Source organism: Bos indicus x Bos taurus, chromosome 16 (genome assembly GCF_003369695.1).
Source record: "Bos indicus x Bos taurus breed Angus x Brahman F1 hybrid chromosome 16, Bos_hybrid_MaternalHap_v2.0, whole genome shotgun sequence".
Classification (NCBI taxonomy): Eukaryota; Metazoa; Chordata; class Mammalia; order Artiodactyla; family Bovidae; genus Bos; species Bos indicus x Bos taurus.
The window spans coordinates 66,291,928-66,305,368 of NC_040091.1; the positions used below are offsets into that span (position 1 = coordinate 66,291,928).

Below are 13,441 nucleotides of genomic sequence, written 5' to 3' on the forward strand. Positions count from 1 at the left end.
AGAAGGCAAAAGGAGAAGAGGGCAGCAGAGGATGAGATCTTTATATAGCATCAGTGACTCAATGGACATGAACTTGGGCAAACTCCAGGAGATAGTGAGGGACAAGGAGGCCTGGCGTGCTGCAGTCCACGGGGTTGCAGTCAGACACAACTGAGCGACTGAACAACAACAAAGTTGGAAAATATTTTAGGTTTTTCAGACTGTGAGAAAATCAATGATATTATGTAGGTATTTACAAAAAAAATAGAAATAAATATCTACCAATTGTTTGGTATTCTGTCTGGTAATTATAAAAATTGTAAAATATGTTGTAATACAAGTCTACTAAAGAGAATGGAGTTCCTTTGGAAGGATAACATTTTCATGAGAGTTCAAAGTTAATGATTACTATCACCAAAGTTGAATTCAGATGTTCATCTGTTAATACTTTAATGAGATTTTATGTATTTCGTCTTTGAAACTGTCTTTTCATGGAAATAGATATTCAAATACTAATGTCATTTCACAAACATGATTTAATTGATTATATTCATTACTTGAAAGGCACTTGTAGAATTCTGTTATATTCTCTCAATATTTGACTTTCACCCTCCTATTCTGCTAACCAGCTAATCAATTACAATTGAGGGTTAGATGGAAGGACCTCGTTTTCAGAGGTATATGAACTTTAAATGTGGAAGTTATTCTGCATTTGCATCAAAGTCTGACAAATGTTATTGAAACTGAATGTTGAGTTCAGAAAATATATTCATTGCAAATTTGTAGGGAAATCAAGATCTAAGTTTTGTTTGACAGAGTGGAAAATTCATAGAGCCACTTGTGATTACTTATGATTCAAACAACAGAATGACTATCAGCAATATAGATTTTATATTTAAGAGCTGATTTTGTTGGATAATTTTAGGTTGAATTTATTAAGAAACATTGTCACGTTTGTAGTAAAACTAAGTTCCATAGCCATTCAACAGGCAATAATGGTGTTTGAGAACAATTCTCATTCAAAGAAAATTCAGTCTTAGTACTAAGCTCAAAAAATTAAAATGTAACTTTTCCACCATTAAGACATTAAACTGCTATAAGTTAGGATAATTCAGTATATTCACTTTTTAATTCTGACAAAAATTCATGGAACTGATGGTATTTAAGTTCATAAGAGCGAGTAAGATACACCAAGGACAGTACTGGCTCAATAACTCATGAATGTTTTACACAAGTGCTTGCTGATTAATACTACAAAGAATAAAGATAGACTTTTAAAACCTTACATTTTAATAAGCCTTGTAAATTTCTCTAATAACCTTAGTAAATTTCTCTAAACTAATGGTATTTTTTATCACTGTCAGTTATAGCACATCTTAACAGATTCCACTTCAGACTGTAATCAATTAATGTTTTTTCAACTTCTTTGAAACTATTTTTATCTGCAGTTCCATGCAGGCTATTCTTAGGGGCCAATTCTTCAGTATATTCAAACATGGCATTGACTCATCAAATAAAAGACAACGAAGCAGTATCAACAACATCTGTCAATGTGTTAAGAGCCAAGAATATTGTTCAGAAAAGTCCCTTTAAATAAAATTATTAATGTTGTCAATGTTCTCAACTCTTCAAGCAATTATTCCTATGGAAAATCTAATAGTCTTAAACAAACTGATTAGACACAGTTCTTTGCTAATGCAATCATTCTTGATTTATTATACTTAAATCACTCTTAAATTAAAGGCTTTCCTTCCTTGGCTAACAAATGAGCCACTAAGAAGCTTAAATTATAGGCTCATTTTGACTTTTTATCTTTGTGAAGAAATTCTGCTTAAGGAAACATTCCATTTTTTTAATTAATTTATCTGTTATCTTTCTTTGAGTGGGAAATATTGTGATGACTGCTTAGTCTTGTAAAGTTAGTATACACTGATTTTAATAACACTATATTTTTTCAAAACAGCTATACTGTTATTAAAAAATAAATTGAGTGCTTTTCCATTGAACTTAAGAACAGAATAATCTACAATGTGCTGCGCTTTAAAAATGTTACATTTTTTTTAAAATTTTATTTTATTTTTAAACTTTACATAATTGTAAAAGCCCATTTTTCTCTCTTTTATTTTCAATGTTTTGATGTAAGGCATATGCACTGGTAATAAAGATAAAATAAAATATCATGGTATGGTGATATTTGTGGCACTTCAAATGCTATTGGGTTGTAACTGTGTCACTGAAATTTATGGTGAGCTGAACAACAGTGAGAAGCAGTGAGAGCACCATATTTGGTATTTATTGCAATAATTTAACTTGGTCGTTGTAGAAGTAAAAGTAGCCATAGACAGTACCCAAGCAAATGAACATGACTATTCCAATAAAACTTAATGGGCATTGAAGTTGGAATTTCATATAATTTTTACATGTCACAAAATATTATTATTTTGCTTTTTTTCCAGTTGTTTAAAAATGTAAAATCTACACTTGGTTCAGCATCTCCATGCTTGGCTTGTGAGCTGCTGCCCTGATCTGTATAGTAAATTACTTTATAGAAAAATTCTTCTACCATCAAATTCACCTCACAGTGCAGGAATACATCTGAGATATTGCATGTTTGGTTCCAGACCACCACAATAAATATGGCAATAAAGTGAGTCACACACTTTTTTTTTTTAGTTTCCCTGTCTATTAGATGTACAAAAGTATTATGTCTTAAAACTTAATTTTAAAAAATACTTTATTGCTAAAAAATACTATCATCTGAGTCTTTAGCAAGTCATAGCAGTCACATTAAAATCACTGATCAAAGCTCTCCACAAATATAATAAAAATGAAAAGGCTTGAAACACTGATAGAACTACCAAAATGTGATGGAGATGGCAAGTAAGCAAATGCTTTTGGAAAAATAGTGCCAGTACACTTACTCAATGCAGGGTTGCCACAGACCTTCAGTTTGTGAAAAATACAATGTCTGCAAAGGACAGTAAGTCAAAGTGCAATAAAACGAGGGATGCCTGGATACTAGATCTTGCCTTCATTTATGTGTGAGAAAAAATGTGTATGTGAATGTTTGTCACTATAAACTGGTTCTAAGAACAATTACCAGAAAACATTAAGGAATTTCACATAGATTCAGATATTGTTTTCTAATATTCTTTTCCACTAAAAAGAACCAGAGCTTCTAGGAGAAATAGTTACTTGTAGGGCTGCGGCAGGGAAAATATAGATGAGCCTGGAGCCTGTAGTAGGAGCAGGAAACAAGAAAGTACTAAAATAATGTGATGTATGTCAAAGGGGCTTAGGTAGGGTCAATTGGAATTGTTCTCAGTGGCCATAACTGGAAAAATTTGAACAATAAAATAATGTAGTGTTGGATTTTACTCAAAGTATAATAAGTCTCCATGAGTCTATATTGATAGAAATAGATAAAGTGGGGATGAGAGACAAATCTCCCATACAGAGAATTCCAAAAAAATTATGTAGGTAGTCTCCCCCTCTCAAGGAAGTAGAACATAGCTCCCCACCCAATACCTGTGGGCTGGGAAGAGTGATTCTTTTCCAAAGGGCAAAGAGACTAACTTTCCAGTGGAGAAACATAGCAAACTCTACCTAAACCAGATGATGAAGGTCAACATCATCGGTGATATGCCATATCACTGATGGCATATTGATGGCATATTGATGGTGTGTACCCTTGATACAGTTGATGAGAATGGCACTCTACCTCTGTGATTGTGCTTCCAAAACTCATAACTTTCGTCCCATAAGAAAAATATTCTACCATAAAAGTTTATGTAGAAAAAATAAGACACTCGAATTCAGGCACATGCCATTTGATTTCTCTTAAACTATTGGAATGATAGCAGAATCTTGACATGATTGTGTTCAGAGTATATAGCAGGGCTTGAGCCAGTGGCGTTGTTTTTCCAGCAGCACAGTCCTCATGTGGTGTGAGAGGCCAGGCATGTGGCTGCTGAATTATGGAAGATACACATGCAACCAATTAGATGAATATAGTTTAGTGAATGAACTCTCTGTGGTTTGAAAAGAAAAAAAAAAAAAAAGTAAGCAAAAGTTAGATTCTACAGTTCTTACCAGTAGCTGGGTTCTAAAAGCACTTAGACCTTTTGTATTTCCAGGGGAAAGGGCATGCAGTTGTACCTCATCTGACATTTTTGCTCTCTTGGCCTGATTTCAAACTTACTGTATTTACTTTAAGTGGGATTTATTTTTGTTCTGCTTTGTTTGTTAAACATGACTTTCTTAGTTACAGTAACATGATCTATTGGACTTAAATGAACCCCTGAAATGAAAACTGAGTTTCTACTTTTACTGAAATCTGACTCCCAAAAGGAGGGTGATGAAGATTGTTTTGACAAGACAGGCAACTGATTGTTGTTATTATCATTTAGTTGCTAAGTTGTATCTGACTCTTTGCAACCTCCTGGACTGTAGCCCGCCAGGCTGCTCTGTCCATGGGATTCTCCAGGCAAGACTACTGGAGTGAGTTGCCATTTCCTACTCCAGGGGATCTTCCAGACTCAGGGATCGATCCTGCATCTCCTGCATTTGCAGGCAGGTTCTTTACCACTGAGCCACCAGGGAATCCCCAGGCAACTAATTATTGCTAGATAAATCACAGACTTCCAAATTGTCTTTAATTCATATTTATTTTACTGCATTATTTAAACATCTGGAGCATTCATTTGAGACTTTTATGCAGATGCTAAAACTTAAAAGGCTTGTTTGTGTTCTGAAATCCTTTGTAGTTCCACCTAGTATTAAAGGAGGGAATGTCACCACAGAAGTGTCAGCTTTGATCAACAGCATAATTAAACTGGAATGTGAAACACGAGGACTTCCGATGCCTGCTATTACTTGGTATAAGGATGGCCAGCCAGTCATATCCAGCTCACAAGCACTTTATGTTGAAAAAGGACAATTTCTTCATATTCCTCGAGCACAGGTCTCTGATTCAGCAGCATATAAGTGTCTAGTAACCAATGTTGCTGGAACTGCTGAAAAATCATTCCATGTGGACGTCTATGGTAAGGAAAACACGTATGTTTTTATTATGTGCTTTCTGCCTATGCTTCCTAATACACCGACATCCAGTTGGTTCACTGATAAATCCCTGCTGGTTTGTGTTATCTTCTATATTCATGGATTGAAATTGGAAGAATTTGTCCCATGATTTGGAAAAAAGTTTTAAGAAACTAAGGTTAGTAAGAAGTGATTATTCATTCAGTCAATCATTTGCCTTTGGCTCCTAGGAATCTAGACCATTTGATTTTTATGGAGAAGGTAAAGTAGTTCTTAGGACTAAGATCATTCTCTCTAGTTTGTCCTTTGTAAACCAGACATGGTATAGCGTAACCCACAATATTTAGAACAGTAGATAAGCAGAACCAAGAAATTCTTTCCTCAGTAGCTTAGTGGGGGAGGGACATGACTATAGTTTGACTATAGTTCCTATAGTCAACCTGTGTGAGTGAAAAGAAAAATCCCCTTTATTTCATTAGGATTCCAAAGAATTGCCTGAAATATTGCTTTTTTCTGCCTCTAGTTCCTCCAGTGATTGAAGGTGACCTGGCTGAGCCTCTGAATAAGCAAGTGAAAGTTGCTCATTCACTGACCCTGGAGTGTAAAGCTGCCGGCAACCCTCCTCCAGTTTTAACCTGGTTGAAAGACGGTATACCTGTGAAAGCCAGTGACAACATCCGCATAGAAGCTGGTGGGAAGAAACTAGAAATCACAAGTGCCCTAGAAGTCGATAGGGGACAGTATATATGTGTGGCTACGAGTGTGGCAGGAGAAAAGGAAATCAAATACGAAGTTGATGTCTTAGGTAAATGAGAAGGCCACCCCCTGTATTCTCATATTCATAGCACAACCTGCCTTGTTTATGAAATGCTTTTGTGTTCGTGAAATAATCAAACAGTCTTAGAGAAGGTTTAGTTATCTCTTCAGCTCTGGACTACATATTACTGAATGGTGGATTGACCACCAGAGTCCCAAGATCTAAAAACCAACCTAAATCTTCCACTTATTCTGATAGGTACACTTTTAAATATATAGATGCATTTTTACATCTGTGACAATATCTGATTGCAGTGAGTGACAGCACAGTCTCTCACTTGGACTATGAGAAACATTTTTACATCTGTGACAGGATCTGTGCATTGAGTGACAACATGTCATGAACGCTGCTAAACAAGAAACAGTCTGTGGACCTTGGGAAGTCATCATGTAGCTTGAGTCTCTCTTTCTTTATGAATTGAAACTTTCAATGCAGGCCCAATTTTTGAGGTTATCTTATCTTATTCTTATGACAATAAACAACATAAGATATGAATCAACTATGTTCTCATAGCATCTGCAGTGCCATAGTGCTAGATTAGCTGAGAAAAATTCACAGTGTGTCAAAAGTATATTTATTGACCCTGGCAAATGCATATTGTAAAATGTATCTCAGAGTCCATTTCAAGTATCCTTCATGTACCAAATGACTGTGATACTTAACAGCCTTCTAAAGAACAACTTAGTATTATTGCTTAATGGGATACTATATTTTCTCTTGTATACATTTCTTTGTATGTTTCATCCCTCTTTTTTTCTAGTGCCACCAGCTATAGAAGGAGGAGATGAAACGTCTTACTTCATTGTAATGGTCAATAACTTGCTGGAACTAGATTGTCAAGTGACAGGTTCTCCTCCACCAACTATCATGTAAGGGCTTTGGTATGTCTTCTAAATACCTCCCACTTTTTTATTTGAGAGTTTTAGAGCTATTTTGAAAGAGGTTCTATGTCACTAAAAAGTGATTGTATAAAGGTATACTGATTATATACCTCTTTTATTAAGATGTATTCTCTAAGTGAGTTGGCCAAAGATTTCATTTGGCAGAAGAAAGCTGAATCAGCTTTTTGGCTAACTCAATGCAAGGTAACTTTTATCTGATACTCACAGGGCCCATAAATCTGCTCCATTAGAGGGATTCATTATACGCTCTTAAAAATTACATTTTTAGTTCATAGAAACAGAATATTAAGCACTATCTGTCAGATCTTCTTGAAGCACTGAGATGTTTAATGAACAACTAAATTTAGAACAGTGTACCAGAAGTATTAGGGAAACAGAGGAACTTAACGTGAATATATGACTACCAATTTTTTTTTTTCTCATTCCTTCATTCACAAAGTATTTCTTGACTACTTACTTTTCATTTCCAAGGTGATATGGGATATGCAAACAACAGATGCTCAACTAGTTGTTGAAACAAAATAGCTCCACACGTGATTATGGGCTTCTCTAGTGCCTCAGACAGTAAAGAATCTGCTTGCAATGAGGGAGACCTGGGTTCGATCCCTGGGTTGGGACGATCCCCTGGAGGAGGAAATGGCAACCCACTCCAGTATTCTTACCTGGAGAATCCCACGGACAGAGGAGCCTGGTGGGCTACAGCCCATGGGGTCGCAGAGTCGGACGTGACTGAGCGACTAAGCACACACACACATGACTATAGACTAAATGGAAAGGGATAACTCACGATAAACTAAAACTTATAAGATACCATATGATTTTAGAGTTTTGTTTTACAGATGTTTTCGGATTGTGTGTGTTTTGCTGGTTAATGTTATCTAAACATTGGAAGTGAGAGACAGGTAGGAGCATTTGCCTCTTTCTGTAGCCTGGCATTAATAGAAAAATGAAGACCTGTACACATAGTTCTTTGGTTTCCTGCAATATGCCAACTTCTTTTTAAACTTTTTCTTTTCCTGATTTGCAGTTTATTTCCTAGAATGAGCAAATGGGGAATTAGGCAAGTACATAATTGAGAATATATATATCATGCTCTTCTGTGTTGTGCTAAGTCACTTCAGTTGTATCTGACTCTTTGCGACCCTAAATACTGTAGCCCGCCAGGCTCCTCTGTCCATGGGATTCTCCAGGCATGAATACTGGAGTGGGTTGCCATGCCTTTCTCCAGGGAGTCTTTGCAACTCAGGGATTGAATCCGTGTCTCTTATATCTACTACATTAGGCAGGCGGATTCTTCACCACTAGCGCCACTTGGGAAGCCCAAATATACGTGTACACATATATAAATATATGAGTCCACTATATATTAGTAAATGTAGTTTCTCCAAGATAGATAGAGTGGTTGGTTGATGACTTAGGAATGCAGTTATTTAAAGTATATCTCCAGACTTCTTTTTGCTCTGTTTCTGTAGGTGGCTGAAGGACGGCCAGCTCATTGATGAAAGAGATGGATTCAGGATCTTACTAAATGGACACAAACTGGTTATTGCCCAGGCTCAAGTGTCAGACACAGGCCTTTATCGGTGTGTAGCAACAAACACTGCTGGAGACCACAGGAAGGAATTTGAAGTAACTGTTCATGGTATGCTGAAGAAGGGACAGGAACATTTCACTGAAAATTCATTTATGCACGGTTTCAGTATCTAATTCAGATTGGGACTCATTAATCTGGATAAATCTTGAATTGTGGAAAGTAGTACAAATTTGAATGTGAATTTGGATGAAAATTTGAGTTAAATAATGGAAAATTTTAAGGCACTTTACTAACATGGACGATTTAACCATTTGATAACCATGTGAATGAATTGAGATGGAATTTAAATGGTAGGAGGTATATTCTACACAGCATGCAAGGGTCTGAGCAATGAGATCAAAGAAGATAGAAAAGATAGGTAGCAAATGTCAAGTAAACGGGGGTTATAAGCATTCAAGCTTTCAGCCAAAACAGAAGGGAGTGTGAATAAAGTCATTTTCAGAAATGACTGAAAGGAGGCTGAAGGTATGATGCGAGATCCAGGGCACATAATTGCATTCTTAGAACTGGCATAATAGGGTTAGAATCATTAATGACAGCAGCAAACCTCTGCCAGGGTATTATGTATCTCATTTGCTAGTCGTCCTTGGGAAGGGATGGACTGGAATAAGAAACTGGAGAGCCTTTGGAAGCTACAAGCAGAGGTTTCTATGAACATCAGTTTCATTCTTCCCAGGCAGACTGGTTTTTTTCCCACTTTTTCAATCCCATGATAGAATATAGCCAGTCCCGTTCCTCACTGTCAGTTCCAGTTCTTGAGGGAGGAAATCTGGCAAGCCCAGCTTAACTCAGATTACCATCCTGGATTTAATCAGCCCTGCTGGGGACAGATTCATGTGGTATAATTATGGGTACTGGAAACGCACTCTGATTTAATGAGGCAGTTCTGGAGAAATGGAAGGTCATAATACATTAGGAAAACAGACCAAAAGGTTGTAAGCCAAACATACATATGGATTGCAGTTGCTGTAAACACGCTTTACTTATTCTTTGGAGAATTAGAGATCCTACTTCAGAAATAAGTAACTCTAAAATTGCTAAAAATGATAAATGAAGTGCATGGGTGAATTTATTTTGTTGTTTGTTATTTTGTCATCTTTTCCTTTCTAAATTTTAAACTTTCAAGTTCTGGATCTTTAAGTGTTGAGCCTACTGATTATGGTTTTTGTTCCCTCTCTCCCTCTGTCCCCTCCTCAACTTTCTTTTTTCTTCCTTCTTTCCTTCCTTCCTTCTCTTCTCTTTCCCTTAAATCTAGTTCCTCCAACAATCAAATCCTCAGGTCTTTCTGAGAGAGCTGTACTGAAGTATAAGCCCATCACCTTGCAGTGCGTAGCTAATGGCATTCCGAATCCATCTATTACATGGTTGAAAGATGGACAGCCTGTCAACACTGCCCAAGGGAACCTCAAAGTAAGTATGAATATTATTATGTTGAAGATGAGAAAGCTATATAAAGAGCTGTCATATTCTCTTTTCTTAGTTATAGGTTTTTTCCTGTTGGACAGATTTTGCGGGAAATGCACTAAAATATTATGTGTTGTCCTTAGGCTTGTTTAGAATTTAGCTTAATATTTTGACTCGAAAAATGGAATTAAAGACTAATAACTTTAACAGTGATGTTGATTTTAACATGGTGGTCGTTATTTGTATTATCTCAACGTATGCCTGTTTTACGTGATAAAAAAAACCAGTGTCCCATAGATGAACAGTTCATCAGTACTAAGTCAGAGTATCAGAAATATGTTCACCTTTGACTAGGATTAAGGTGGAATTATAACTACATAAGCCTAGGTGAAATTTGTCTTGGAAAATATAGTTTAGTTTATAATCTTCAAGATGGCAGAGACCAGTCTCTATGAGTAAGTTCGTTTCTGTATCTTTCATACTGAGTATAAGTGAAGTGAAGTCGCTCAGTCGTGTCCGACGCTTTGCAATCCCATGGACTGTAGTCTACCAGGCTTCTCTGTCCATGGGATTTTCCAGGCAAGAGTACTGGAGTGGGGTGCCATTTCCTTCTCCAGGCATACTGAGTATAGTCCCTGGTATATAATTATAGTCAGTACATATTTGTTGAATTAAGAGATGAGTAGATTGTAAACTTCAGTGATTTAAATGATGCATTTAAAATAATAGATTTTGCTTCTAAGATCAGATTAATTGACTAAATGGGCTTGCACTTTGCTTGAGAGAAGTTTCGGTAATGAGGGATATGCAAAGTTCTTTTCCTGGCAGAAGTGATCTGTTCATTTATTATTCCTATTCCAAATCTAGTGGAATTAATCTCACACATTTTGTGCTAACAAAAGATTTAATACATATCCATCATAGTGCAGGTAAACAACTGCTTACTGTGAGACAGATATTTATCATATAATCATACAAAAGTATAATTGGAGATAGGGATGAGTAATTTTAAGAGAGAGTTTAGAGAGGTTTAAGAACAGATAATAAGAAATGCTGCCTTTGAGCCTGTGTGGTTTGCAACCCCTGGAGCTTCCCTGGTGTAATCTGAAACCACCCCCCTATTCAGAGGGGAAAGAGAGACCTCAGAAAGAGTCACAGCACTCCAGATTGGTAGCGGCAGATTTAATAAGCAAGGGAACTTACTTTCCAGGCTTGTCTTGAATGTCTGTAAGATGAGTACATCTCCTTACCTGCCTACCAAATCTTAAAACTTTATATAGAGGCCCTAACTAGGTTTAGTCGCATATCCGTTCAGATGGTCTCAACAGCACACTAATATCTCAAGGCTATATCCCTGGGCAGTGTCTAGCACTGGGGAGGCAGATGGAATGCACATTCCAAACATGAGAAGTTCAGGAGCCTCCAAATGCTTGAGTCCAGCTCACAGGTCATGCAGGCGGTCACATCCTCTCAACGACCTCTTCCAAAAGCATGAGGGTGATTTATGAAGAAAGTCTGTAAGCAGACATCTGAAGAACATATGGAGTTAAATGGAAACATTAATAGAAGAGAGCTGAGTAGAATCTTTCAGAGAAGATGTTCGTGGGCAAACAAAGGGCAGTATGACACCTTTTGAGAACCTGAAAGCAAGCCATTGGCTTAGGGAAGTAAGAGCAAGGGAGAAATGATATTAGAGAAGATCAGAGGATGAGTGGAAAGTATTCGAGTAATATTAATGTTTTTATTTTCACTTTAAAGCAATGGGAGATTTTTGAACAGTTTTAAGAGAAAAATGTTTCTTTTGGGTGGAGGTGGGTGGGGAGGCAAGAATACTAGAGTGGGTTGCCATTCCTTTCTCCAGGAGATCTTCCTGACCCAGGGATTAAACCCGAGTCTCCCACATTGTAGGCAGATGCTTTACTGTCTGAGCTACCAGGGAAATATTGGTAGCTCTTTCCAGGGAAAGAGCAATATTGCATAGGAACCTGGAATGTTAGGTCCATGAATCAAGGCAAATTGGAAGTGGTCAAACAGGAGATGACAAGAGTGAACGTTGACATTCTAGGAATCAGCGAACTGGAATGGGTGAATTTAACTCAGATGACCATTATATCTACTACTGTGGGCAGGAATCCCTTAGAAGAAATGGAGTAGCCATCATGGTCAACAAAAGAGCCCGAAATGCAGTACTTGGATGCAATCTCAAAAACAACAGAATGATCTCTGTTCTATTCCAAGGCAAACCATTCAATATCACAGTAATCCAAGTCTATGCCCAACCAGAAACGCTGAAGAAGCTGAAGTTGAATGGTTCTATGAAGACCTACAAGACCTTTTAGAACTAACACCCAAAAAAGATGTCCTTTTCATTATAGGGGACTGGAATGCAAAAGTAGGAAGTCAAGAAACACCTGGAGTAACAGGCAAATTTGGCCTTGGAATACGGAATGAAGTAGGGCAAAGGCTAATAGAGTTTTGCCAAGAGAACGCACTGGTCATAGCAAACACCCTCTTCCAACAACACAAGAGAAGACTCTGCACATGGACATCACCAGATGGGCAACACCAAAATCAGATTGATTATATTCTTTGCAGCCAAAGATGGAGAAGCTGTATACAGTCAGCAAAAACCAGACTGGGAGCTGACTGTGGCTCAGATCATGAACTCCTTGTTGCCAAATTCAGACTGAAATTGAAGAAAGTAGGGAAAACCACTAGACCATTCAGGTATGCCCTAAATCAAATCCCTTATGATTATACAGTGGAAGTGAGAAATAGATTTAAGGGACTAAATCTGATAGATAGAGTGTCTGATGAACTATGGACTGAGGTTCATGACATTGTACAGGAGACAGGGATCAAGACCATCCCCATGGAAAAGAAATGCAAAAAAGCAAAATGGCTGTCTGGGGAGGCCTTACAAAAAACTGTAAAAAGAAGAGAAGCGAAAAGCGAAGGAGAAAAGGAAAGATCTAAACATCTGAATGCAGAGTTCCAAAGAATAGCAAGGAGAGATAAGAAAGCCTTCCTCAGCGATCAATGCAAAGAAATAGAGGAAAACAACAGAATGGGAAAAACTAGAGATCTCTTCAAGAAAATTAGAGATACCAAAGGAACATTTCATGCAAAGATGGGCTCAATAAAGGACAGATGATATGGACCTAACAGAAGCAGAAGATATTAAGAAGAGGTGGCAAGAATACACAGAAGAACTGTACAAAAAAGATCTTCACAGTCCAGATAATCACAATGGTGTGATCACTCACCTAGAGCCAGCCATCCTGGAATGTGAAGTCAAGTGGGCCTTAGAAAGCATCACCACGAACAAAGCTATGGAGGTGATGGAATTCCAGTTGAGCTATTCCAAATCCTGAAAGATGATGCTGTGAAAGTGCTGCACTTAATATGCCAGCAAATTTGGAAAACTCAGCAGTGGCCACAGGACTGGAAAAGGTCAGTTTTCATTCCAATCCCAAAGAAAGGCAATGCCAAAGAATGCTCAAACTACTGCACAATTGCACTCATCTCACACTCTAGTAAAATAATGCTCAAAATTCTCCAAGCCAGGCTTCAGCAATATGTGAACCGTGAACTTCCAGATGTTCAAGCTGGTTTTAGAAAAGGCAGAGGAACCAGAGATCAAATTGCCAACATCCACTGGATCATGGAAAAAGCAAGAGAGTTCCAGAAAAACATTGATTTCTG

At 37.4% G+C, this 13,441-nt stretch overlaps 1 protein-coding gene across 4 annotated transcripts in view; it reads left to right on the forward strand.

Moving 5' to 3' along the window:
- HMCN1 (hemicentin 1) overlaps positions 1 to 13,441 on the forward strand; it is a 537,282-nt gene that overhangs the window by 310,637 nt on the left and 213,204 nt on the right. For all 4 annotated transcript variants that reach the window (XM_027565583.1, XM_027565584.1, XM_027565586.1 and 1 more), the window contains 5 exons: positions 4,746 to 5,024; positions 5,543 to 5,824; positions 6,597 to 6,705; positions 8,211 to 8,380; positions 9,588 to 9,742. In XM_027565583.1, coding sequence (XP_027421384.1) covers positions 4,746 to 5,024; positions 5,543 to 5,824; positions 6,597 to 6,705; positions 8,211 to 8,380; positions 9,588 to 9,742 — 995 coding nt within the window. The remainder of the gene's footprint in view (positions 1 to 4,745; positions 5,025 to 5,542; positions 5,825 to 6,596; positions 6,706 to 8,210; positions 8,381 to 9,587; positions 9,743 to 13,441) is intronic.